General features: G+C 36.7%; 1 protein-coding gene across 1 annotated transcript; it reads right to left on the bottom strand.

Annotated features, from left to right (window-relative positions):
- Positions 1-322: 322 nt before the first annotated feature.
- On the bottom strand, positions 323-10,828 carry LOC127079874 (autophagy-related protein 13b). Its single transcript, XM_051020229.1, has 3 exons — positions 9,264-10,828; positions 9,001-9,182; positions 323-863 (listed from the first exon to the last, which is right to left on the bottom strand). The coding sequence occupies exons 1-3, from the start codon at positions 10,593-10,595 to the stop codon at positions 503-505; spliced, it is 1,875 nt and encodes a 624-aa protein (XP_050876186.1). The 5' UTR covers positions 10,596-10,828; the 3' UTR covers positions 323-502.
- Positions 10,829-12,766: the final 1,938 nt, after the last annotated feature.

Raw genomic sequence — 12,766 nt, 5'->3', positions numbered from 1 at the left:
TAGATCACAATCTTTTTTCAATAATTCTCTATTAGATATTAATCAAATCAATCACTTTGCTATTCCATGGCCACTACTACTAGCTACCTTGTGGGTTGGATATCACTACTAATAATATGGTGATGGTTCATTCTGGATGTGGACCCATAATCTCAGATAGAGATAAGGGTAAGAGTCAATGTCATATCAGTAGCAAAACAAAAAGATTTCATTTTCTTTAACTTTGTTTCTTATACTTCATTTCATGCATGTGCTTTTCCTTCAATCAGGATAAGATTTCATTGCAGATAGGAATCAACATTTTATTTTTATACCACAACGATTTTATTCATATATTAAATATACACTTTTATGTATATTCACTTAACATATATATTAACAAAATGAACAACATATATTTTGTAACTGTACATATTGCATCAAAAGTCGCCGCAGACACAAAGAACTATGTACATATTTGGATTGACAATGAGTTTGGCAAAAACAAAATCACGAGTCATCATCAATCACAACACGCACCACCACCGTGCGGCTTAAGCAACATGTTTTTCATTTCTCTATAACTATGAAACTCTTCCAATGCATCATTTGTTGTTTTCCTATTACCATAAGACATTATGCTCACCGGTGATAGGGTATCCAGAATCTGGTTAGGCTCTTGAACGTTATTGCTCTTCCGGGTTTCAGGACGCGTGTCCTGAGAAGTGTTTTCACGTGTAGAGGAGAAGTCTTGATGAAGAGGTGCTGCTTTCTTCAACATATTTACAAGTGCACCAACAGCTGCACCTTGGGACTTTCTGATTGGAAGGAATCTACCAGCTTCAAGTAATTGAGTCAGATCACCGTGATCGAAAGATTCCGCTCTATTGGATGCATAAGGAAACATGTGAAAAATTTTAAACTAATAGAGTAAAGATCTTTCATATATAATATAACTCAACAAAACAGAGAAAAGATTGCCAGATTGTACAAATAAACTATTTAAAATCTGAACGAAAAGAGCTTATCGGTTAATTTCAACTTTGTAGTAATAATGAGCAGTCAGAACAAGTATCAATGTCAAGTTATTAACATCATGTTACCATAGTCCCTCTAGCCTTTTTTCTTTATCCGGTAAAAAAACAATCTTAAGAACAGCATAAAAAGAACTGGCTAACAGAATGGTTTTAAACAATGATAATGTGCATAGCAAAACTGATTATTCCAGTTATGAAAAAATTACTGATAGTTATGGCGCAGTTACTTAATGGGACAGTGACTGCTAGTTATGGGGCGTTAATGCTGTGATCAGCCATTAATTATCTAATTATTTATGCCTAATCAGTTCTGGGTGGTGTGTAACAATAATGGGACAATTTTATCTTAGAAATTCATAGTGGAATTTGGAAAGGGAGAGACCCAACTCTCGACAATTTGGGAAGGGGAGAGGCCAAGCTCTCGAATCATGGTAAGAATGTGTAAACGTATGTTATCATCTTTGATTGGGAACGTTTCTCCAGAGATTAATCAATAATATTCAGTTTTTATTCACAAATACTTCCTATTAGTATCAGTTTCTATCAATTGGTATCAGAGCACTACGATCCTTGTTGTTTTGATGGTGATTACCAGAAGCGAGATGGAGGCACAAATTAAACTATTAGAACGGGGTTTTGAAGCGTTGTTGGCCATGAGGGAAATAATGGAGAAACAACGTGAAGAAAACTGTGTGGGGCGCATGAATGTTAGACGGAAAATAGCAGAATTAGTCGAAACCGTTTGTCGCACAAGGCGCCAAAGTCCAGGAGGAACACGACACAGCGAGAGCAATTCAGATGGAGAGGATGCGTCTGTGAATCACCGTCCTCCACGGTTTTGCTAAAAAAAGATGGCAAAAACTGGGAACTCCAACTTTTGAAGGAGCTGATGCTTACAGTTGGTTAAATTGTGTTGAGCATTACTTTGACCTAAAGCAAGTGGAGGAAAAAGAGAGATTGCAGGTGGCGATGGTAGCCATGGAGGGCAAAGCACTTGCTTGGAATCAATGGTGGGAGTTTTCTACACCAAAATTGATTTGGGAGGAATTCAGAATAGCCATACTCAAAACGCTTCCAACCCTCAATGATCCAAAGTCCCTTTGAATTGTTGTTGAGCCTAAAACAAACTGGAATAGTGGAAGAATATAGGGAGGGTTGAGTTTTATGCAGACCCCCTGAGCTGTGTTGAACCATCTTATTTAAAAGGAATATTTTTTAATGGACTCAAAGATGTAATAAGGGAAATATTGAAACTGCATCACGTAGAACGAATGACTGAATTGATCGATTGTGCACAAAGGCTGGATGAGAAAAATAGCTTGTTAAATAAAGGGAATGGGGGTACAGGTTCTGTTGGTGAACCAACCTTTGAAAACTACGACAATAGCAGGACTGTGACATGTGATTCTGAAATATAAAAGTCATCCATTCCACAGACTGTTTTCATTACTGCAAGTTTCACATGTGAGGCAAATTAGTCACGACCAAACTTTTTTTTCAAAGGCAAAGGCTTTAGAAGGTTGACATATGCAGAATTGCAATATAAAACACTTTTAGCCCTGAACATGTATGTGCAAACAAACAATTTCAAGTCTTGTTATTGGAGGAAAATGTGGAGGATGAGAACTACGGTGAAAAACTCAGAAGTGGGGGTTGAATTCAAGTTCTGGGAATTCAAGTTTTGGAAAGGGAGAGACCTACTCTTGAATATTTGGGACGGAAAGAGGTCAAGCTCTCGAATCTTGGTAGAAACATGTGTGTAAATGTATGTTGTCATCTCTGATTAGAGAGCATATCTATGAAAAGGATGAGAACAAGGACTCTATGAAAAAACTACCATGACTAGAGAGCATATCTCCCCAGAAAAGGATGAGAACAAGGACTCGGCCTCCTCCACTACGTCTTCCAATATTCTGGCAGCTCTGGAACTATATCAGCCCCTGCCATATCTGAAAATCCCAACGATACAACTAGATTAAAAAAAAGAGAATGATAGAGTCTACATGTTTCTAGCCGGACTTGATGGAGTTCGTGGCAGAATTCTAGGCTGAAACCTGTGACTTCAATGCGGGAAGTGTTCACTGAAGTGAGGAGGGAGGAGTCTAGGAGAAATGTTATGCTGCAGCACTCTGATGATATAAAGATTCAATAGGCAGAAAGTTTTGCATTGGTCGCAAGGGAACATGAACCAGGAGAAAGAATGAAGCAGCCTTGGTGTGATCAATGTAGACAGCCGTGGCACGCTAAGGAAACCTACTCAAAATTTCATAGAAAATCACCCAACTTGAAAAAGCCAAATTGAGAGGGTCAGGCTTTCCAAGCTGCAAGTGAAGAAAATATGAAGCAAAAAGGAAATTATGAATCATCTCCTTTCACTAAGGAATGAGTAGAGTACCTATATAAACTTTAACAACAAAAATGTCAGTTTCTCCACCCTCTTAGCTCAAAAAGGTTTCTCTTTCTCTTCTGTTCTCCTTAGTACTAAATCTTACTCTAAAGCTCCATGGATCAACGATTTTGAAGCCCCAAATCATATGACAGAATGTTCAAAACTGTTTTATGCATATAGTACACTCGTGCAGGTTATAAAATGATCAAAATAGGATAAAGAAAGGGGAGAGGTGTAGGTTCAAGTACAGAAGTTGCAGTAGATATAGAAGAGATGATGTCAGATGTGGAATTTGTGTTAGGTTCAGGGAGAGTATGATTTTGTGTGTTTGGAGATGTAAGTGAAGGTGAAGTGTGACTTTGTGATGGTTGAGAGTTTGGAGATGTAGGTGAAAGTGAGTGATGATTTTGGGAGTGTTGAGAGGTTTGAGATGTAGTTGAAGTATGATATGGTGAGGGTTGGGAATTTTGAGATATTGGTGAAGGTGAGGTATTTTTGTGAGGTTGAAGGTGCAACTGATGAACTTTGCTAAATTTGGTGCACAGTTAGTTACAATTTGATGGAGTTTAAGTGAAAAGGGTGAAGTGATAAATGTTTGATTGGGCTTGTTGATGGTAACTGTTGGGACTTGGAAAAAGTTGAGGAAAGGGAAACTTAATTTCATTGAAAAGTACATCTTTGGAGATGTAAATTCTGCCATTGGTTGCAAGCCACTTGTATTCTGTGACTTGATGAATATCCAAAGAAAATGAATTCCTTGGAGAGAAAGTCAAGCACGCCAAGACTTTAAGGAATTACAGTCATGGACTTGCTTATAGAGCATGAAATAGGGAGAGTTCGTGTCTAAGATAGCAGTACGCCTCCTGTAAATTGCAGTTAACAAGCATAGTCCCAAGATTTGAGAGGCTTGCTAGCTTGAGCAAGGTGTGTGAGGCTTGTTTCTACCACATGCATGTGCTTACATTCTAAAGAGTTATTTTGGTGATGTCTGTGGGCTATGCCTTTGGCATGAAATAGGGAGGTGAGAGCCTAAAACTCTCCACCGCCAATTATTTGCACTGTTCTCACCTTAGTACTGAATTGTACTTCAGCATCAGTGATGAAGACTTCAGTTTGAGTGGAAACACCCAGGTATATTAGTACAAGCATCCAAGGTTGTCAAGATCGGGATCTTGTATAAGATTAGGAGGGGATAGTAAGATCATAAAACATAAGATCGTCACTAAGATAGGAAGATCCTACCCAATTATTTTTGTAAGATCGATAGGGGGTAGCAAGATCGTAACAAAAATCGTAAGATATTACTAAAATAAAAAATAATACTATATATTTGAAAATTTTTTACATGATATTTTGGTAGGCAAGTGTATTCTAGAGAAAATGGCCTCTGCCAAACCGTAATTGTTGCACCTAGGCATCTTGTCATTCTTCTAGGCTAGTAATGATGGTGGCCAGAAACGACCGATCGTGTCCGGAACTGGCCAAGATCGCACGTAATCAATGGTTTTACGATTTTTTCACAATTTGGCTACAACACAATTCTACATAAGATCGAGATCATTGGGGGTGGGTGAGATCGTAAAATCGTAAGATTTTAAGATCTAGATTGAGGTCTTGACAACCATGCAAGCATCTACAAAAGTGAGTCGATATTTATATCCAAAAGAAGAAATCATATGTGTTGGTCCCCTATACACCAGCAAACAACAAATCAAAAGGTGCATGATAAATTGAGTGAGATAGACAACTAGAGACCAAATGTATCCTTTGCAAATTTTAAGAATACATTGTTATCCTATGCAAATTTGCTAAATGAGATAAGATTCTTTGTAATATCATGAACAAGAAGTAGATCCTTAAGGGTCAAATATGTGTGTGCTTTATAAGATGAGCAAAAATGTGTGGAACCAATAGAGGTTATGGACAAACCTTGACCATTGCCAAGGAGAACTTGATCAGATCCTAGAAGATTAACACCATCAAGTAGGAAATCAGAATTGTTAGTCACACGGTGTGTTGCTCATGAGTCTGGATACCAGTGTTGATTAGGTTGAATAGATATGTTGTTGTGATTATCAATATGAGTGCTTGTAAGATAAGCTTAAGGTTGACTATGTTGAGGGGTGAGAGTAGGTCTAGAGACAAAACTAGGTGGCGGTCCTCATGTAGATGAAGCTTGCCACTTATTAGAGTTAGGCATCCGTTGATTTTGGCTATTTGTCCACTGATTCCAGTCAAATGAGGGAGCTCCATTCAATTGTTGAGGTGCATTCCAGGTTGAAGGCATCATAGATGAGTGCCTATGATAGCACACACTAGCAACATTACCTGTTGAACTTTGAATCGTCCTCCAAATCAACCTCCTCTGCCACGATTAAAGGTACAACCACCACGATTAGCACGATTTCCAGTGAATTGAGATCCATTCCACTGTTGAGGTGCAGAATTAGGAGCAGAAATAGGTTGAAGCGCAGCATCAGATGCTGAGATTGTGCCTTTTGTAATGTTAACTAAAAGAGGTTCGGATAACACAAATTTCTTCATCTTGTCAAGTTTAGACTCATGTAAGGGTAACATTGACTCAAGTTCAATGATTGGACGCATAACAACACAAGATTGAATAATAAATGCAAGAGCACTATAATCATCTGGTAATCCATCTAAATCAGCTTCTAATTGATTACAATGTGATACAGGATCAACAATTGAATCAAGAACATCAACAATGTTCTGAATTCTAGCAAGATTTTGTTTTCTCACCTGAGATCGACTTCAATTCATATTGAAGTTTCCTGAATTTCGCATTGGTGTATGCAAAAATACTTTTGTTAATTTCATCCCACATCTAATGTGAATGAACGCATCTAACGACGCGAGGAAGCACGACGTTGGACAACTTTGTGAGAAGTCACGTCAAGAGAAGCAAATCCTGTTGCTCCCACATGATATGCAGGATTTTCTATGTCACTGTTGTGATCATCTTCAGTGAGATAATGCGGAGGAATTACTGGATCTACCAGATATCGATGGAGTTTATGAGTGTGCGCATACCTTCGGTCTGTTGCTTCCAAAAACGAAAAATTGTCGTCATCAAGTTTGATTGTGATTTGTTGTGCGAACGGCTTGAAGATCTTCTTTGGGCTGATACTGAGCGCGGTTTGAGTTGAATCACCTTCAGACATGGTTGAAGATCGTTTCAAGCTCTATATACCATATTAGAAAGAGAGAAATTGAATAAGAGAGAGAAAGAGAGTTTGCATTTATGTTATTTGATATTTCTCAAAATGAGAAAGTTAGTTACACAACTGATGAATGTGAGTGTTTATATAGTGTAACTAGAGTATGCTGACTCTGGACAGTTAATTACAGTTTGTTACAAGTCCAGTAGGGACTGTTTGGGTAAACTACACTAGCAAATACTCTATCTCTTTGAAGATAAGGCTGGTCTTAAGGAGAAATTTCAGAATGATTGATTTGATTCATTTCTAGTTCATAAAGTTGAAGAAATAATGCCTATGACATTATGGGCTAGGGCACCCAATATTTTGTGTTTGAAGCACTTATTTCCTAAATTTTTAGGAGGAAAAAAAATCAAAACTCGGTTTTCTTGCAAAGTTTGTCAATTTGGCATCACCGCTCGTCCTATTCTCTTCATGCTCACGAACCATTTATTCCATTCCCCTGAATTCATAGAGATGTTTGGGGATATCTTGCAGAGACCTCACACCAAATGGAAAATATGGTTTATCATCTTGGTAAATGATCTCAGTTGTATAACATAGGTTTACATAATGAAAACAAAACCGGAGGTTGAAAGTATATTCAAAATAATTCCAATGGTTCTACGTTCTAACACAATTTCAAGTGAAAATCGAATTTGTTCGTGATGATAATGGAACGGAATATTATAACAAACACTTAAATGAGTTTTTATTCGTCAGAGTTCTTGTGTTGACACCCACAACAAAAATAGATTGGCTAAACGAAATAAACATCTTGTAGTTGCTAGGGCATTATTGTTTCAGAATAAGGATCCAAAGTAGATTTCGGGTGTGACTATTCTTACTGTAACCCTTTAGATAAATAGAATGCCTAGCAAAACCTTGAATTTTAGAACTTCATTTGACGTTTCACAAGTGATTTTCCAAATAAAAGGCTCTCATACATTCTACCCCTGAAAATATTTGGGTGTAATGTTTTTGTACATATTCACAAAACCAACCGAGGGAAACAGCCTAGAGCAAGAAAATGTGTTTTTATTGATTTTGCATCCAACCTAAAGGAATACAAATGCTTTGATCATATTTCCAAGAAAATCTAAGCCACAAAACGAAACCCATCCGCTCAAAACTACTCTCAACCTGGCAGTCGAGTTTTAGTTGGTTTGAGAAGGTCAAAACTTCACCCTATTGTGAAACCACATAGTGCCAAGTATATAAAAATGAATTATAACTGCGTTTTATAACTGTAAGCAAAAGAAATTTGGCTTTTTGTTTTACACAAAATCACGGTTTTTAAAGCTTAAACAAATAGTCCCACTGAGTAAAGACAGAGGTTCAGGAAAGAACACGTGCCCTATCTACAACTAAAACTAGTGCATAAATGATGTGCATTTTCATCTTTCACTCTAATCAAATCTGAGTAAGTGTAAGGATAAACAGTACCATGGTGATTTTGTTATTTTGTCTACTCAACCATGTCTAACATCTCTGGAGACGGAATGGTTTTATAGCATAAAGCTAACTCAAATAGATGGAATTTTTGTAAACTAAAGAATTAGTAGAAAAATACATAAAAATTTAAAAATAGCACAATTTTAAGAAGTGATTCTACATGATGTAACTTTCGAAGAAAAACACAAAGATATATAATCTTCACCACTAGTAAGGTGAAGCCAAAAATATTCATGAAAATCAAAATGCAATGGTGTTAGTAATTATGTCAATATCTAAAGCAGAAAGGACGAAGAAGAGTGAGAATCATACTGTTTTCATTTGATCCCCCTCCAAGTAAAAAACAATTCAACGTAGATAGCAATTGAAAAATAAAGAATAGCACTTATTTTATTTCGGGTTTTGCTTTGTTATCTAATTCTTAATCAATTTTTCCCCTTTTTACTTTACTCCCTTTAAGGTCACTGGAAAACAATCAGTAGTTGAACTAGAAAATATTAGCATCAGAGTTCAATCATATAGCATGGAAATTCTAAGATACTCACTCACGTGCGAGTTGCAACCTAATCCACTCAGCATTTGTGCCTAGAAGCATGATCTTAGAACTCCAAATAGGCCTAGGACAATTGGGCCTACACACACATATTTGGTACCTAACAGATTCACCCTCACTGAAAACAATACTAAACAAATGGTCACAATCTAGCAATTGATCCATAAGAGATCCATCCCTTCATGAACCCTGACATGGTAATATTTTTGCAGTACTGGGTTGAAGGTTCCCCTTTATCTATATGATCACAATCTATCAGCTATATCATACTTTTAAGGAATTAAAACACCACCCTACAAAGCATCCACTACTTATAACAGAAAATTGACAATGTAGCATAAATCCCTATGAATTTCTGTCAGAAAGTACCTGCTGCCTGGGTCTGTTGTATCGTCATCATCCACGTCAAAAGGACAAATAAAATCAGTATCATCAAAATCATCCTGATAAGACCTGCTAGAGCTCCTGGAAAATGAAATCTGTGGCGAGCTGCTAGGTGCTATCTTCACTCCAGAATACTTTTGAGACTCATCTTTTCTAAGAGAACACATCTATGCAGAGTAAAAACCAACCATAAGATAAAAAAGCATCCAATGTGATCAGTAATTTAGTATATGATACAGCATATATACCTTCTCAGCTGGTGTGCACAATTGCATAAGATTCCTACTCCTATCTGTCTCAGAAGTACACCTTGAAATTCTAATGGGAGTAGATGGTGGCAAATTATGCCTACTTGTATGTCCAGGCGAATTAGCAACTTCAGCATTTGGTATGTTGACCGGAGCACTTTCGGATCGTAAAAGTGTTTTTGAAGGTAATGATCCCAAATGATAGATTGGAGATGATGAAGAAGGTGAGGGAGATGGAGAGAAATTTGGCGAGAGATAGTAATCATCGAAATTCACATTCTTCTTGTGAAGCAAAGCCATTTCACTTGGATGAGGAGGCAAACTAGAGGGTGGTGGATAACATTGATAACTAGCATTAGAAACCAATGTCTGCGATTCCGAATGAGTAGGCGAAGGCGAATAATAATTTGCGGGAGGAGGCGATGCTCTACAATTTTCATAACTCCAACTATGTCTCCTCGAAAACGGCAGCGATGATGGAGAGCCGTGTAATGGCATTCTAACCACCGGTAGTGACGGAAACCGCATCAACCGCTCGGTCATAGGACTACCGACATAATCAGTTATAACTCGTGGAGATAAAGGAGTTGACGATTCAGAACTCACATCAGAAACACACTGACAATACAGTACCGAAAGACATAACCTACCAGACAAAGTATCCACAGGTGTGAACACAAATTTGAGCATTTCAGACTCTTGTTTAGAGGTAAAAGGTTCAAAAAAAGTAGATACACGATGAGCAAGAGTAAAAGCACAGACATTTGCAGAAGAATTAAGCTCCTTGAAAATCTTATAAGCAGGTAAAAGCCTAACACTAGCATACAAAGACCTTATAAGTAAAGTAGATTTCTTATACAAATTTTGTAAAAAAGTGTTACTTGACCTTCTTGTACTGCTTGAACTAGAACAATCCCTAGTTTTTCTGCTTTCATATTGAATCACCCATCTCTCTACAATCTTTTCACTCTGTGAACCCCCAACTCCAAATTCCTCAAAAGGGTTTCGTTCTTTCAGGTCCAATTGCATGGTTCTGTGGACCAAAACAATATCCACCACAATCGGGTGAAGATTGTTGTGGCGCCATAGGTCAGCGTTTTCAAGCGCTGTAGGACATTCTCTAAGAGCAAGATTGAACCATTTATCTCTGGGACGAACGCTGGAGGATGATGATGAAGAGGTTGAAGATGGTGAAGAGAGGGTGCTGAAGTTACGCGATGAAGCAGAAAGTGCCCTTGATTCTAGTATTATATGGAGGCTTTTGGCGAAGAATTCGGTGATGATTTGTTCGGTTTTTGCAGCTTCAGTGTGTGTTTGAGAAGATGTTATCATGTTGTTGTAGTAGTACTAGGTAGCGGTGTTAATGAAAACAAAAGATTGTGTTTGTGTGTTTGTGTTTTTTTTTTCTTTTTCAGTTGAGTTGAGACGAAAAAGAAGTGATTAAGTTTGGATTTGATAATGGGTGAGGAAATGTGTGGGACCAGTTGGCAGTGGTCGTTATTATTCGCAGAAATTGGGTGAGTAAATTAGTAGGAGTACTATTTTACATTGCCAAGAAAAAGCATTGAAAAAGTGCTTATTTTCAGGCTTATTCGTTCTCTTGTTTTCTATGAATTGGTTCTATTTTCTTGACTTTTCGAACAATGTGTTAGTCGAGGGATTGCCGTGGAGAGCAAGACTCAAATCTGGATTGTAGTTGAGAAACAATTTATTATAATTGGGAAATTTTGATATTTTTATTAATTTCACATTCTAACCTTTTTAGCTTGGACATCAAGCTTCTCTTTTATAAGAAAAACTTTGATTTTACTTTAGAAAAATGATATAGAAAATTTAACGGCGAAATTTATACTTCTTCGTATCCATAACGAGTGATCTAGTTATAAATGAAAAAATGATAATTATGTTTTTGTCAAAGTACCAATTATCAAATATTAAGAGGGATGAAAATTATAATGAAAAAGCATTCATAAAGGCCCCATCACCAACAATTATCTCTTGCAACTCAAACTAAAAAATAATAAATATGATGACCGAATGGATCAAGAGGAATCCGTGTTGCACGCCTTAAAGGAGATTGTGGTGCAAATGGATAACAAGTGGGGGTGGCTGATATGTTTTAAGATCCTGCAAAGAAGCACGAGCATGGCTACAATTTGTTTAGACAAATTCAAAGAGTTGGCAAAAGCTTCGAAGCTATTGAATTTGAGCATATTTTCATATAAGTGAATTGGAGCACAGGCCTTTTGGCTAAGAAGGGTGTCACATCTCGAAAAATACGATCATTCACGGGACGTTCACACGCTCGTGGAAAATGATTCAAACAAAGTCACCACCGAACTTTATTTATTCCAAAAGAGAAAGGGGAAAATATCGATAAAAACTTTTTAAAGATAAGAAGATGGTCGTCGCAACCAAATTCAGGTTCGGGGATCGATTATGCAAGGGAAATGTATTAGCTTATGTTAATTGTTTTCTTCAAGTAATAAAAAAGTGTAAAAAGAAAAGAAAAGGGGTCCCAACAATGTTTTCTTTTAATGTGTCTGACGAGATTGTTGATCTCGCTCCTACGTATCTCCAAGTGCTATGGAGAGCTCAAGGCTACATAGTTTTAGATAGAAAGTGTTTTGTTCGTTGGTCGATTTTAGTAAAATATACTTAGTCGCATTCGAACTAAAAACATTACTTGCTACCTAAAACATGGAGAAGTGAACATTAGCATCGCGTCAGAATGGATAACATAATCTAGATTCCCACATGTTTGTTCTCGTCACATTCGAGCGAAAAAGCGTTTTAACTTATTGTGCATGTAGGAACGAAGCTTGTTTGCATATTTTGGAATGAAAGAAGCATCTTTTGTTTGTGAAAATGGTTTTGATCGCACGGGGACGAGAAAAGATAAGTTTGATTGGTTGAGTGTTTTGTTGGATGACAATTGCTCAAATGATTTTGAGTAAGACAATGTGTATCCAAACAATCGAGAAGAGGAATAGAATGTTCTAGACCATTTTCCTTTTCATCCTTTGTGAAATGATATTTAATAATGGTTAGGTATTTTATTTTGAATTGGGAAAAAAGTTTGATGTTGGGTCAAGCATTTGTTTCGTGTCGCGAAGTGAATTGAAATGATATGAGGTGCTTATTAAAGAAAAGAGATTGGCGTTGACCAAGTTGATTTTGAAAATGATTGTGGAATGGGTTTATTGATTTTATTTGTAAAGGTTAATGGATTTTAAGCGATTAATTTTGGTTTGAAAAGGTTTTGGTGTGATTTTGAAAAATGTATCTGATGATGATAAAACACCTTTGATTTTAGTATTTTTGAAAGGTTAATTTTAAGGATCATTTTATCTTTTTGAATTAGCAATCATGCATTAACTAAAAGATATATAATAAAATAAACTAAATAAATCAATAATAATAAAAATATTAAAATATTAAAAAAAATTGGGGCACACTATCAATATAAGAGATAAAAGAATAAAAAACTAAAGAAAATAAAA

This window comes from Lathyrus oleraceus, chromosome 5 (assembly GCF_024323335.1).
Source record: "Lathyrus oleraceus cultivar Zhongwan6 chromosome 5, CAAS_Psat_ZW6_1.0, whole genome shotgun sequence".
Lineage (NCBI taxonomy): Eukaryota > Viridiplantae > Streptophyta > Magnoliopsida > Fabales > Fabaceae > Lathyrus > Lathyrus oleraceus.
Note: the sequence above shows the minus strand (reverse complement) of the source record. Positions and strands in the feature narration are given on the sequence as shown.

Excerpts from the sequence above, each read along its gene's own strand:
- LOC127079874 (XM_051020229.1), bottom strand. The coding sequence starts at position 10,595 with ATGATAACATCTTCTCAAACACACACTGAAGCTGCAAAAACCGAACAA. Across the intron at positions 9,183-9,263 it reads TGTGCACACCAGCTGAGAAG|ATGTGTTCTCTTAGAAAAGA; the intron begins GTATATATGCTG and ends TACTCTGCATAG. Across the intron at positions 864-9,000 it reads ACAACAGACCCAGGCAGCAG|AGCGGAATCTTTCGATCACG; the intron begins GTACTTTCTGAC and ends TGCATCCAATAG.